This window comes from Pristiophorus japonicus, chromosome 17 (assembly GCF_044704955.1).
Source record: "Pristiophorus japonicus isolate sPriJap1 chromosome 17, sPriJap1.hap1, whole genome shotgun sequence".
Lineage (NCBI taxonomy): Eukaryota > Metazoa > Chordata > Chondrichthyes > Pristiophoridae > Pristiophorus > Pristiophorus japonicus.
The window spans coordinates 30,074,945-30,086,472 of NC_091993.1; the positions used below are offsets into that span (position 1 = coordinate 30,074,945).

The 11,528-nt window shown below is 47.1% G+C and overlaps 1 protein-coding gene across 10 annotated transcripts in view; it reads right to left on the bottom strand.

The window, feature by feature from the left end:
* Nucleotides 1-10,808, bottom strand: part of LOC139227639 (transducin-like enhancer protein 3) — a 111,383-nt gene extending 100,575 nt beyond the window's left edge. For all 10 annotated transcript variants that reach the window (XM_070858551.1, XM_070858550.1, XM_070858549.1 and 7 more), the window contains exons 1-4: nt 9,690-10,808; nt 9,378-9,475; nt 8,964-9,027; nt 8,271-8,315 (exon numbers count right to left, since the gene is read on the bottom strand). In XM_070858551.1, the coding sequence (XP_070714652.1) occupies nt 8,271-8,315; nt 8,964-9,027; nt 9,378-9,475; nt 9,690-9,713 (231 nt within the window). In that variant the 5' untranslated portion in view covers nt 9,714-10,808. The remainder of the gene's footprint in view (nt 1-8,270; nt 8,316-8,963; nt 9,028-9,377; nt 9,476-9,689) is intronic.
* Between the last annotated feature and the right edge of the window lie 720 nt (nt 10,809-11,528).

Here is an 11,528-nt window from a genome sequence, read left to right on the forward strand (position 1 = left end):
AATGAAAACCCAACTCTACCTCTATTCCCATCGGAGCCTCGGAATTAAACAATTCCCCGATGCAGAAGTGCGTGCCGCAGCCACACTGTGCATTGCTGGCAGAGTCGGAGTCAATCACAAGCAGAGACAGGTCTGGAGGACAGGACACCGGATGAATTATTCACGCTCTCCAGTCTATCGCGTTGCGTCTACAGCTGCTTTTTAAACACCGGGTTTATTACTGGCACGGTTTGCAAATCGACTCCCGTGGCCTCCTCATCCCCTCCCAATCTCTGTAACCTCCTCCAGCCCTACAATCCAGCGAGATCTCACCGCTCCTCCTCTAATTCTGGTCCATTTCACATCCCTCCGATTTCCATCGCCACACCATTTGCGGCCGTACCTTCAGCTGCCTGGGCCCCAAGCTCTGGAATTCCCTCCCTGAACCTCTCCGCCTCTCGCTCCTCTTTGTAAGACGCTCCTTAAAACCTACCTCTCTGACCAAGCTTTTGGTTACCCGTCCCCAATATCTCCTCCTGTGACGAGATGTCAAATTTTGTTTGATAATATCCTGAGAAGCGCCTGGGGACACTTTACTACGTTAAAAAGGGGCTTTATAAATGCAACTTGCTGTTTGCTGGGGAAAGCCCCAGACACACTGATAATCCCACAGTAATCCTGCCAGATTCACAAGGGCGGACATCTGGTTTAATTAAACAACAATGGGGTAGTGCTAGACTTGGGGGATCATTGAATGGTCACAGCACAGAGGGAGGCCGTCTCTGCAACAGCACTTCAGCCAGTCCCACTCTCCTGCCATTTCCCCATGGCCCTGCTATTGTCATCCCCCTTCAGGAACTTATCCAATTCCCTTTTGAAAGCCACGATTGAATCTCAGGCAGCGCGTTCCAGATCCTAACCACTCGCTGCGTAAAAATGTTATTCCTCATGTCGCCTTTGGTTCTTCTGTCGATCACCTTAAATCTGTGTCCTCTGGTTCCCAACTCTTCCCCAATGGGAACAGACTCTTTCTATGGACTGGAGAAGTTTAGCTATGAGGAAAGATTGGATTGGCTGGGGTTGTTTTCTTTGGAATAGAGGAGGCAGAGGGGAGACCCAATTGAGGTGTATAAAATTAGGAGGGGCTTAAATAGAGTGGATAGGAAGGACTTTACCAGCACGGACACAATGGGCCGAGTAGACTCCTTCTGTGTCATAATTTTTCTATGATTCTATAAACCTATTTTCCTTTGCAGAGGGGTCAGCAACCAGGGGGCATAGATTTAATGCAATTGAAGGGAGGTTTAGAGGGGATTTGAGGGAAATGTTTTCACCCAGAGGGTGGTGGGGGTCTGGAACTCACTGCCTGAAAGGGTGGTAGAGGCAGAAACCCTCACCACATTTAAAAAGTACTTGGATGTGCACTTGAAGTGCCGTAACCTACAGGGCTACAGATCAAGAGCTTGAAGGTTGGTCGACCGGTGCGAACACGATGGACTGAATGGCTTCCTTCCGTGCTGTAAATATTTATGATTCTATCTAGGCCCCTGATTATTTTGAATGCCTGTTTGTTGCATTCTTGGCCTATGAGGAGGAGACACTGCATCAACTGGGCCTTTATACACTGGAGTTTAGAAGGATGAGAGGGGATCTCATAGAAACGTATAAGATTCTGACGGGACTGGACAGGTTAGATGTGGGAAGAATGATCCCGATGTTGGGGAAGTCCAGAACCAGGGAACACAGTTTTAGGATAAGGGGCAGGCCATTTAGGACTGAGATGAGGAGAAACTTCTTCACGCAGAGAGTTGTTAACCTGTAGAATTCCCTGCCGCAGAGAATTGTTGATGCCAGTTCATTGGATATATTCAAGAGGGAGTTAGATATGGCCCTTATGGCTAAAGGGATCAAGGGGTATGGAGAGAAAGCAGGAAAGGGGTACTGAAGTGAATGATCAGCCATGATCTTAATGAATGGCAGTGCAGGCTCGAAGGGCCGGATGGCCTACTCCTGCACCTATTTTCTATGTTTCTATGAGCGAGAAGGCTGTGGGCTGAAGCCCCACCAGAGCACTGGATTGAGACAGACACTCCAGCACGGCACTGAGGGGGTGCCGCACTGCCACAGGCGCCAATCTCAGGGGGGACATTAAGCCCGAGGACCACCTGACTGGCACTGCCCGGAGGGGAGCTCAGGCCTCCAGCACAAACAGATCAGCCATGGTTTAACTGAAGGGCCCAAAAGCCTCGAGTGTCTGTATGTTCCTAGATTGGAGGTTGGGTGGGGAAGGAGATTTTTTTAAAATCGTGTCAAACAGTTTTACACCCCTCCCAATTTTACTCTCCATTGAAAGTAATATTCCGCCCAATCCTATTGGGCAGATTAGATTAAAATTACCCCCCAATCGGCACAAAACTGCTTGTGGGATCTTGCTGGGTGTACAATGGCTGCCCCATTTGCCCAACAGTAACTGCACTTCAAAGTAAATCATTGTATGTGAATGGACAGCAACTTTAAAAAAGGTGCTCCAGAGATTAGATGCTATACAAATGCAAGTATTTCCAACTCTTAGCTGCCCCCCCACCCTCCCCTCCTCCCCCCCCAGCTGCTGACTGAAGGAGATAGATCTTAGCCATCATTACATACCACACCAGTATTGTAATTCTTCGCAAGTCTAGACAGTGAACGTCAACAGATCATTTGATCACAGATGTCAACTTTGGCTCAGTGGGCAGCACCCCTGCCTCTGAGTCAGAAGATTGTGGGTTCAAGTCCCACTCCAGGGATTTGAGCACAAAATTTAATCTGGCATTCCCAGTGCAGTGCTGAGGGAGCGCTGCACTGCCGGAGGTGCCATCTTCCAGGGGAGACATTAAACCAAGTCTGCTGTCTCTGGTGGATGCAAAAGATCCCACGGCGCCATTTAAGAAGAGGAGCAGGGGAGTTCTCCCTGGGGCCAATATTTATACCTCAACCAACATCACTACAACAATCACCGAGTCATTGTTAATTATTATTTGACTGCCGCGTTTCCCACATTACAACAGCGACGATATTTCAAAAAAATACCTCATTGGCTGTAAAGTGCTTTGGGATGTCCTGAGGTTGTGAAAGGCACTATATAAATGCAAGTCTTTCATTTACATCAGGAGAAAGAGAGATAGAATCAAAGCATGATCTAGTCCTTTCCCAACATCCATACAAGCACACATTCCAACCGGACTCATTGGGCAACCATCAGAATTGGGGGCCCCCTGTGGCCCCTTCGTCCCTCCCTGGCCCAGGAGCATTGGATGGGGGTGATTCTGAAGTGCTGTCCAGCCAAGACCGCTTGAAGCTTAAAGAATTCTTCACTGACTTACAGTTAACAACAGGACAGGACTTGGCTTGTCTGGGCAAGCTCAATTAAAAGGAAATGCAATTGGCTCTGCTACACAGCACCAACTGCAGGCACTCCTCCTGTAACCATAGCAACTACGTGTTGGGAAAACAAGACGTCACAAGGCCACTCGCAGGTTGAGAGAACCCAGCCATACTGAAGCTGATTTTGTTCAGTTATTCTGCACTCTGACGCAAGGCACAGCACCAGAGGGAAGACCACTTGCAAAAGTCAAAATACTGTACAACTATTATTGATGTCCAGGGCTCAAAAAATCCCTTTCAACTCCCTGAAGAAAATGAAGAATGACAAGAGATTCATTAAAAGCTACTTTATTGCTTTCTCTTTCTTCAGGAAGAGGGCTCCCATTGTAATGTTCAGAGCAGGCGAGCATACACGTTCTGTCCCTCAACTGGCTTCTGCACTTGGCTATAAAAGCTCCCGTCAAATACAAAGCTACAGAGTATAAAAGGGGGGCCATGGAACAGGGGAGATACTGGAGCTCACCGCGCTGCTGCGCTCCGAGGGGGAATGGGCCGTCACCGAGAGAGCGGGAAAAGACAAGTAATTAACACCAACTTTATTCTAGAAACTTGCAGTTATACAGCTCCCCTTTAACGTCACAGGAGTGTTATCAGATAAAATTAGCCAGATAGCTAGGCCAAAAACATGGTCAATGCGGTAGAGTTTGAGGAGGACAGAGAGAAGCACTTGCATTTATATAGCACCTTTCACAACCACCGGAGGTGCTTTACAGCCAATGAATTACTTTTGGAGTGTAGTCACTGTTGTAATGAGGGAAACGTGGCAGCTAATTTGTGCACAGCAAGCTCGCACACAGCAATGTGATAATGACTGGATAATCTGCTTTTTGTTATGTTGGTTGAGGGATAAATATTAGCTGGGGCACCAGGGATAACTCCCCTGCTGCTCTTCAAAATAGTGCCAAGGGATCTTTTACGCCCACCCAAAAGCGCAGAGGGGGCCTTGGTTTAACGTCTCATCCGAAAGGCAGCACACCTCCGCTAGTGCAGCACTCCCTCAGCACTGCACTGGGTGTCAGTTGCGAGAAGTTGAGCATGGGAATTCCAGCGCTTGGGGCCGAGACGACAAAGCATAGCAGGGAAAGCATAGCAGGGATGGACAAGGGTCACAGAGTTCCAGGAACGCAGAGATCTCAGAGTTCCGTCGGAGATTAGAGACAGGGAGGGGTGAGGCCATGGAGGGATTTGAACACAAGAGAGAGAGAATTCGGAACATCCACTAAGCCATTCTTCTTGGCAGTTTTACTTCAATAAAATGTAGCCAGAGGTATGCTGATGTGAGCAGCAAGCCGTTAGCGAGGTGAAGGAGTGGAGATCCTGGTCTGCAGTGGTATCTAGGACCTGAATTATCGTGGGTCCAAACAGTGGCCATGTTAGGCAGCACAGCCCACAGACCCTGGTCTTATTGTGCTCCCACACCTCCAATAATCCCAAACAGCAGAGGGTGAAAGGCAGTGATTCTGGCCTTGGTCAACCGCATCCAGCGGGGCAAAAGTCCTCACCTTGGGATGCACTGCGCTCCAAGTCACTGCATGTGACCGTCAATCTCCCCACAACATCCAGCAAAAATCCAAATCTCAAACAAGTATCGCAAGCTTCACAATTTCCATTTTAATTGGAACAGCTTCCGTGTCCCAGCCTGGGCTCAGCAGTCCCCATACTCCAATCTAATAGTGTCAGCCGTGGCTCAGTGGGCAGCACACTCGCCTCGGAGTCAGAAGGTTGTGGGTTCAAGTCCCACTCCAGGGACTTGAGCACAAAAATCTAGGCTGACACTCCCAGTGCAATGCTGAGGGAGTGCTGCACTGTCAGAGGTGCACCTTTCGGATGAGACGTTAAACCGAGGCGCCGTCTGCTCTCAGGTGGATGTAAAAGATCCTATTTCGAAGTGCAGGGAGAGTTCTTTCTGGCGGCCTGGACAATATTTATTACTCAACCTCGATAAACTGCAGCTGTGCACGGTGCAGAGATCAACAGGAACTTGCATTTCTATAGCACCTTTCACAACCTCGGGACGTCCCAACGCGTTGGTACAGCCAATGAAGTACTTTTGGAGTGTAGTCACTGTTGTAATGTGGGAAACGTGGCAGCCAATTTGCGCACAGCAAGCTCCCACAAACAGCAACATGATAATGACCAGATAATCTGTTTTTATATTAAAAAAAAGTGATGTAAGAGAAGAACACACACCAGGGAGAATGCCCTTGCTCTTCTTCAAACTATTGTAGGCTTGAGGGGGCAGACGGAGCCTCGGTTTAACATCTCATCCAGAAGTTGGCAGCTCCGACAGTGCAACACTTCCTCAGCACTTCACGTCGCACATAGTGCAAGTTCCAGCCAACAGAACGGTGGGTCAAGCAAACGTCATCCGCACCCCTGAGCAACAGGTTATTAGCACCAACAGCAGGCATTCCTTGAACTCTTCACTCACTGCTATAAAAGCCCACAGAATCCATAGCCAAAACCGTCTGGAGCGACCCCACTAACTTCAGCCCAACAGATGCACAATTCCTCCACAACCCAATAAGATCTCATCTGCTCAGCTCATCGCATTCCAAGCCTGCCCTCGCACATTTTTTTTTCCCTTCTTTTGGGTCATTTGAGATCAATGCCAAAAAAAGAAACCGAATGGGAGCGCAGACAGAATTGGGGCGAGCATGGTGAAAATTCCACACCTCCCGTGCAGCACTGGAGCAGGCGGGGAAGGAACGCTCTGCTGGCAAGATTCTAAACACACGATTGGAATCAAGTTGCCATCTAGGACCAGCTTGCAGACACGCCATGTAAGGGTTGCAGGCACCGACAGTTGACAAGAGGGCAATTTGAAGTTGTCTGATTTAGGAATCGAAGAAGAGGGGATCACCGAGCCAAGCTGCCGGGGACAGTGTTACTGCAAGTCTGACTTGAGAGACAGACAGAGAAATATCTGCCATTATTCTAACAAACTCCCTGGTGCAAGTACTCAAGATTAAAACCAAACCTTACACACCCCCACCACTGTCAGCTTTGTATGGTTGCCCAGCACATGTTCTGAACATTGAACCTTGCTTGCATTAAATGGAGCAAAAGTGCAAAAGTGAAAAAGTGACCCGACTGATACAAGGAGATGCTTTTTTTTTGCACTGTGCATGTTACCGGGATTGGGGAAGAGAGAGAGAGAGAAAAAGGAGAGAGAGAGAGAGAAAAAGGAGAGAGAGAGAGAGAGAAAAAGGAGAGAGAGAGAGAGAGAAAAAGGAGAGAGAGAGAGAGAAAAAGGAGAGAGAGAGAGAGAAAAAGGAGAGAGAGAGAGAGAGAAAAAGGAGAGAGAGAGAGAGAGAAAAAGGAGAGAGAGAGAGAGAGAGAAAAAGGAGAGAGAGAGAGAGAGAGAGAGAAAAAGGAGAGAGAGAGAGAGAGAGGAGAGAGAAAGGAGAGAGAGAGGAGAGAGAAAGGAGAGAGAAAGGAGAGAGAGAGAGAGAGAGAGAAAGGAGAGAGAAAGGAGAGAGAAAGAGAAAGAGAAAAAAAAGGAGAAAAGAGAGAGAAAAGAGAGAGAAAAGAGAGAGAGAAAGAGAGAGAGAAAGAGAGAGAGAGCGCGAGCGCGAGAGAGTTGACCAAATGCTTTCATTCTGATGGAGTACCGTCTGCTGGCCAAACCCAGCACCAACAGTGCAGTTTAAATCATTCCCCATTTAAAGCAGGACAGGGCAATGAACTTCCAACAACAAATTGTATTTATAGAGCACCTTTAATGTAGTAAAACGTACCAAGGCACTTCACCGCAGTCAGAAGACAAAAAAAAATTTGACACCAAGCCACACAAGAAGAAATTACAGCAGATGACTGGTCAAAGAGGTAGGTTTTAAGGAGCGTCTTAAAAAGAAGAGAGGGGTAGAGAGGTTGAGGCAGGGAGTTCCAGAGCTTAGGGCCCAGGCAGCTGAAGTCACAGCCACCGATCATCCCCGATTATAATCGCTCAACGCTCGAGGGCAAAATTTGAGGAACGCAGATATCTGGGGGAGGGGGGGGGGGGTTTAAGAGGCTGAAAGTTTCCATTAGAACTTCCGCTTCTTAAAGCCAACTCATTTCAATTTTCAGAGTCTCGCTTTAAAGATTCCCACCCTCTATTTTTCTCCCAATATACTCTTTTCTCTCCTCTTGCCCTCAAGGTATCAACTCGTCACTGCAGTGCGATTCCACAGGTACGCTCCAATAAGAGTTTTTTTGCACGCACACATTTCCCTTTTTAGGGTAGAGGGGAAAAGGCCAATTACAATCGTCCACAAAAAAACAGCAGATTTATCCTTTTATTCAGGGAACATCCTCTCATTAATTTTAAATGCCTTTGACGTTGAGAGGGGGTCTGGGACTTTTGTGGAGAAGAATGTGCTGGGTGGGGGTGGGGGAGCTGATCTGTTCAAAAGCCTGCTTGTGCAAGACAACAAAAGAAGCCCTGTCCCTTTAAGCTCCTGACATTAGATTACCCAAGTTTCACATTACCTCTAATTAGTAACACATAATGCTGCAGAGAGATATTTGGGAACCGGAGACTGACAGATGTTTGAACAGGAGCCTTTCAGATGGTACTTTAAAAAAAATATATTGCAAGAGGTTGAGTCAGAATTAGTAGGTTGCAGCACCAACCAGTGGCAGAGTTTGAAAATGCCCTTTTACTTCTTTTTAAAAAAAACACATTTTAAACCCACAACCATTCATAACAAACCCAGAACCTCACTCTCCTTCAAAAACAAAATACACCCAAAGACCAATCAGGCCCTCCTTCTGTGGAAATACCTGAATTTCTTTCATGTCTAGCCAAACATGTTATAGCAACTCCTCCCACACACACACACCCCAAAAAATGGATCAGACATATTTCCCTACTGTACACTTACCTGTTTATGCATTTCAATATTCAGTCCGTACGACATCTCGTAATACTGAAACAAAAAAAAAAGTCATAAATGCATTAATCTACATTCTGGGATGTGTTTAATAAAAAGTCTCCCTGCAAAACTTTCCCATCTGTTATTTCCCATTTGCCTATTTTTTCTCTCTGGATATGCCATTAATTTATTTGCACCCAATTTGTTGCAAGACTCTGGATTTCATCTCCCACTGCCTCCCCTTACCTTAAATTCTTCATAAACAGAGCTGTACTGGCAGAAGTGATACATCACCAGCTCACAGACCACACGTGTACAACCTTGTTTACTCATTTCATTCATACCATATATATTAATTCAAATTCTGGCATCCATCCACAGAAACAGTGCTGAATTTTTGCAATGATTAACCAGTGTTACCCCAAAGTAATTAACACATTAGTATTAAACATTAGACTGCAACTTAATGCATTTACAAACTTTTAATGACAACTCAGCATACAGAAAGTTTTTAAATCCCTAGAAATTATTAGGCCCTCATTCTTAGCAACAGGACTGATATCAACCGAGTTGTTATGGGTCAGCGTCTGAATCATGTCCCCATTTTTAATCTGGTCTTAAAATTATTTTTTTAAAGCTAATTTACTGGAAAATGTGAATATGGATTATTGAGAACACAAGATCATCCCATGCCACACTTACCATAACATAGTGTCGCTGCATTTCCGTTTTCTCGTTTGCCAGTTTGTCACATTCCATCTTTAAACTGAGAGAGGGAAGGGAAAGAGTTAGTTTTTTTTTGGGGGGGGGGGCGGTTTCAGGGAACCGAGACTGTGTCAACACATTATCCAAACAATGAGCTTACATCACACGCTCTGAATCATTTAAAGCTTGTTTACACCAACCTACACAAAGGCAAATAAATAGCTGATTGCTCAATATGATCACTTTAAATACAGTCCCGATCATCTAATGAAGTGTGAATTCATGGGGGGAGGGGGCGAGAGAGACTGTGGGCGTTCTGTGCCAGTTGCACAGGATCTAATCTCTCTGAACAAACTCCTCAACCAGAATATGATGAAGGCGGTACAGGATGCACTTTTTTCTCTCTCCCACCTGTGATACTGCGCCTGTAAAAACTGAAATTCCTCTTTGATGCGATCGCAGGATTCGGCGACGGTGAATTTGAAGGGTTGAGCAGGCTGGTGCGGAGCCTATAAAAAAAAACACAGCAGAATTTCAAAAAAACAAAAACACACAGGGAGGGAAACAAAACAAAAGCCACAGAATCGCCCACCCAACCTTTTAATGATAGCAACGGCCCCACATCAACGCAGTGCAAGTATTAACAAAATGCACAACAAAACTCCGCGCTGTTCAAAGTTAAAAAGCAGGATTGTTTGTAGCCAAAGAGTGAAACACACTTACCGGGTGCCTGCCTTGAGGATACATCGCCCAAACAGTGTATCCCCGGGTGAGGGGGGATAGGGGAAGGGGATACAGAGCTGGATACAAGTCCGATCTTGGATGGCTATTAAATGCAACAAAAAAGCCCCAGCTGTAAGAGTCCACCGCCACGCCGCTCAGGACGAGAACCACTCCCAGTGGCACAGAACAAAGCAACAAGACCTCTCGGGCTGAAGGCGAGGTTTTTCACTGGTCCCTTTGTGCTGGAAAAGCTGCCCCAGCACACTCCGGGTGGAAGCAGATCATCGCGCACACACACACACACACACACAGTCAGTCCGCCGCGCCTCGGTCTGTCCGACCACCCATATTAGAGTCCAAAAAAAAGAGAAAAATTACCAAAATAAAAAAAGGGGGAGCTTTGATCTCTCTCTGTATGTGCAATATATCAAATGCAGCAGCAGATCAGTTTATGTTTTTTTTTTAAAAAGGACAAAAAAATTCACACAGCGACAGCAACAATCCCCTTTTGGTCGCAACGTCCACTTTGCAGCGTGCGGGTCGGGAGGAGGGAAAGAAATTTGCTAGAACTTCGACCCGGGGGTTTAAAACTTTGGCCCGGGGGTGGGGGGGGTTGCAATGCTGGCCCGGGAGTTGGAACGCCGGCCCGGGGAGTTGGAACGCCGGATGCCCGGGGAGGGTTGTATAATCGAACGCTCAGTAGCGGGACCCACGGGCTCCGAGTTCCGCGGCCGCAGCGAACACCAGGCGGGCTCGCATTGTGCAGATCATCGCCGCTCTTTGCTTCCTCCTCTTGTGTCCGCGATCGGAAGCAGGACACACACAAAACCCAAGAATGCAATAATCTGCAATTAAGTTCAGCACGGCGATCCTTTTTTTTTGGGGTTGCTGTTGTTGCAATTCACAAGATTTCCCAGAAAGATTTCTCTTTTTTTTCCTTTTTTTTGGCTGGGTCGATTAAATTGCAATTTTTTGTTGTTGTTGCTCTTCTTCTTCTTCTTCTTCTTCTTCTTTTACTTCTTCCTGCTACAAATGCACAAGGAATGCCACACACACAGACACAGACAGAGAGAGAAACACACAATCCACACCACGCCGATTCTCCTGTCTATTGCTCGCTCTGTCTCTCCCCCTCCTGCTAACCTGCAGCGAGAGCCTGACCATATTTGGGTGGAAAGTAACCCAGGCACCGCGGCCGCCCCGGCCAATCAGGCCGCTCTGCGCCCCACGTGGGGGCCCGCGCGGCGGCGGTGGTGGCAGGAGGGAGGGCGGGGCCGCGGCGCTCCACCACCGCCGCCCCGGCCAATCGCCTGGCGTCGCCGCCTCGGCTCGCCTCGCCATTGGTCGGCGGCGCCCGTCCCCGTCAATCAAAGCGGGTCCGGGCCCGTCTGCTCCCCACCAGCTGTCAATCAAACCCACGAGGGGCAGCCGCGCTGACAAATGCCTTTGATTCTGCCTCCTGCTTGCAAATAACGACTGGAATGCTGCTTAATTAGTTCTGAATGTCTTTTCCCCAACAGCTCAAACAATCTGTCAGTACCATGTGGTAAAAGGATCTGTGTGCAAAAAAAATCTATAAAGGCAGAAAATCTCAAGCAGCCACATTTTTTTGTGTGTATATTTTTTTAATATATATAAATAAAAAAATGATCACTTCACATCAAATCCCATCAACTCTGGTGACAGTCCATACTTAGCGAACGTTAATCATAAGATGCCTTTTAAAAGGAGCACTGCCAATTTGCAACAGTCGCCTGCATAAAGATGTCTACAAGCCATTCAGTTTTGTTTTTTAGATGTTGGTGTCCACAAATTAGAAGCTTTTAATATTTGCAAATG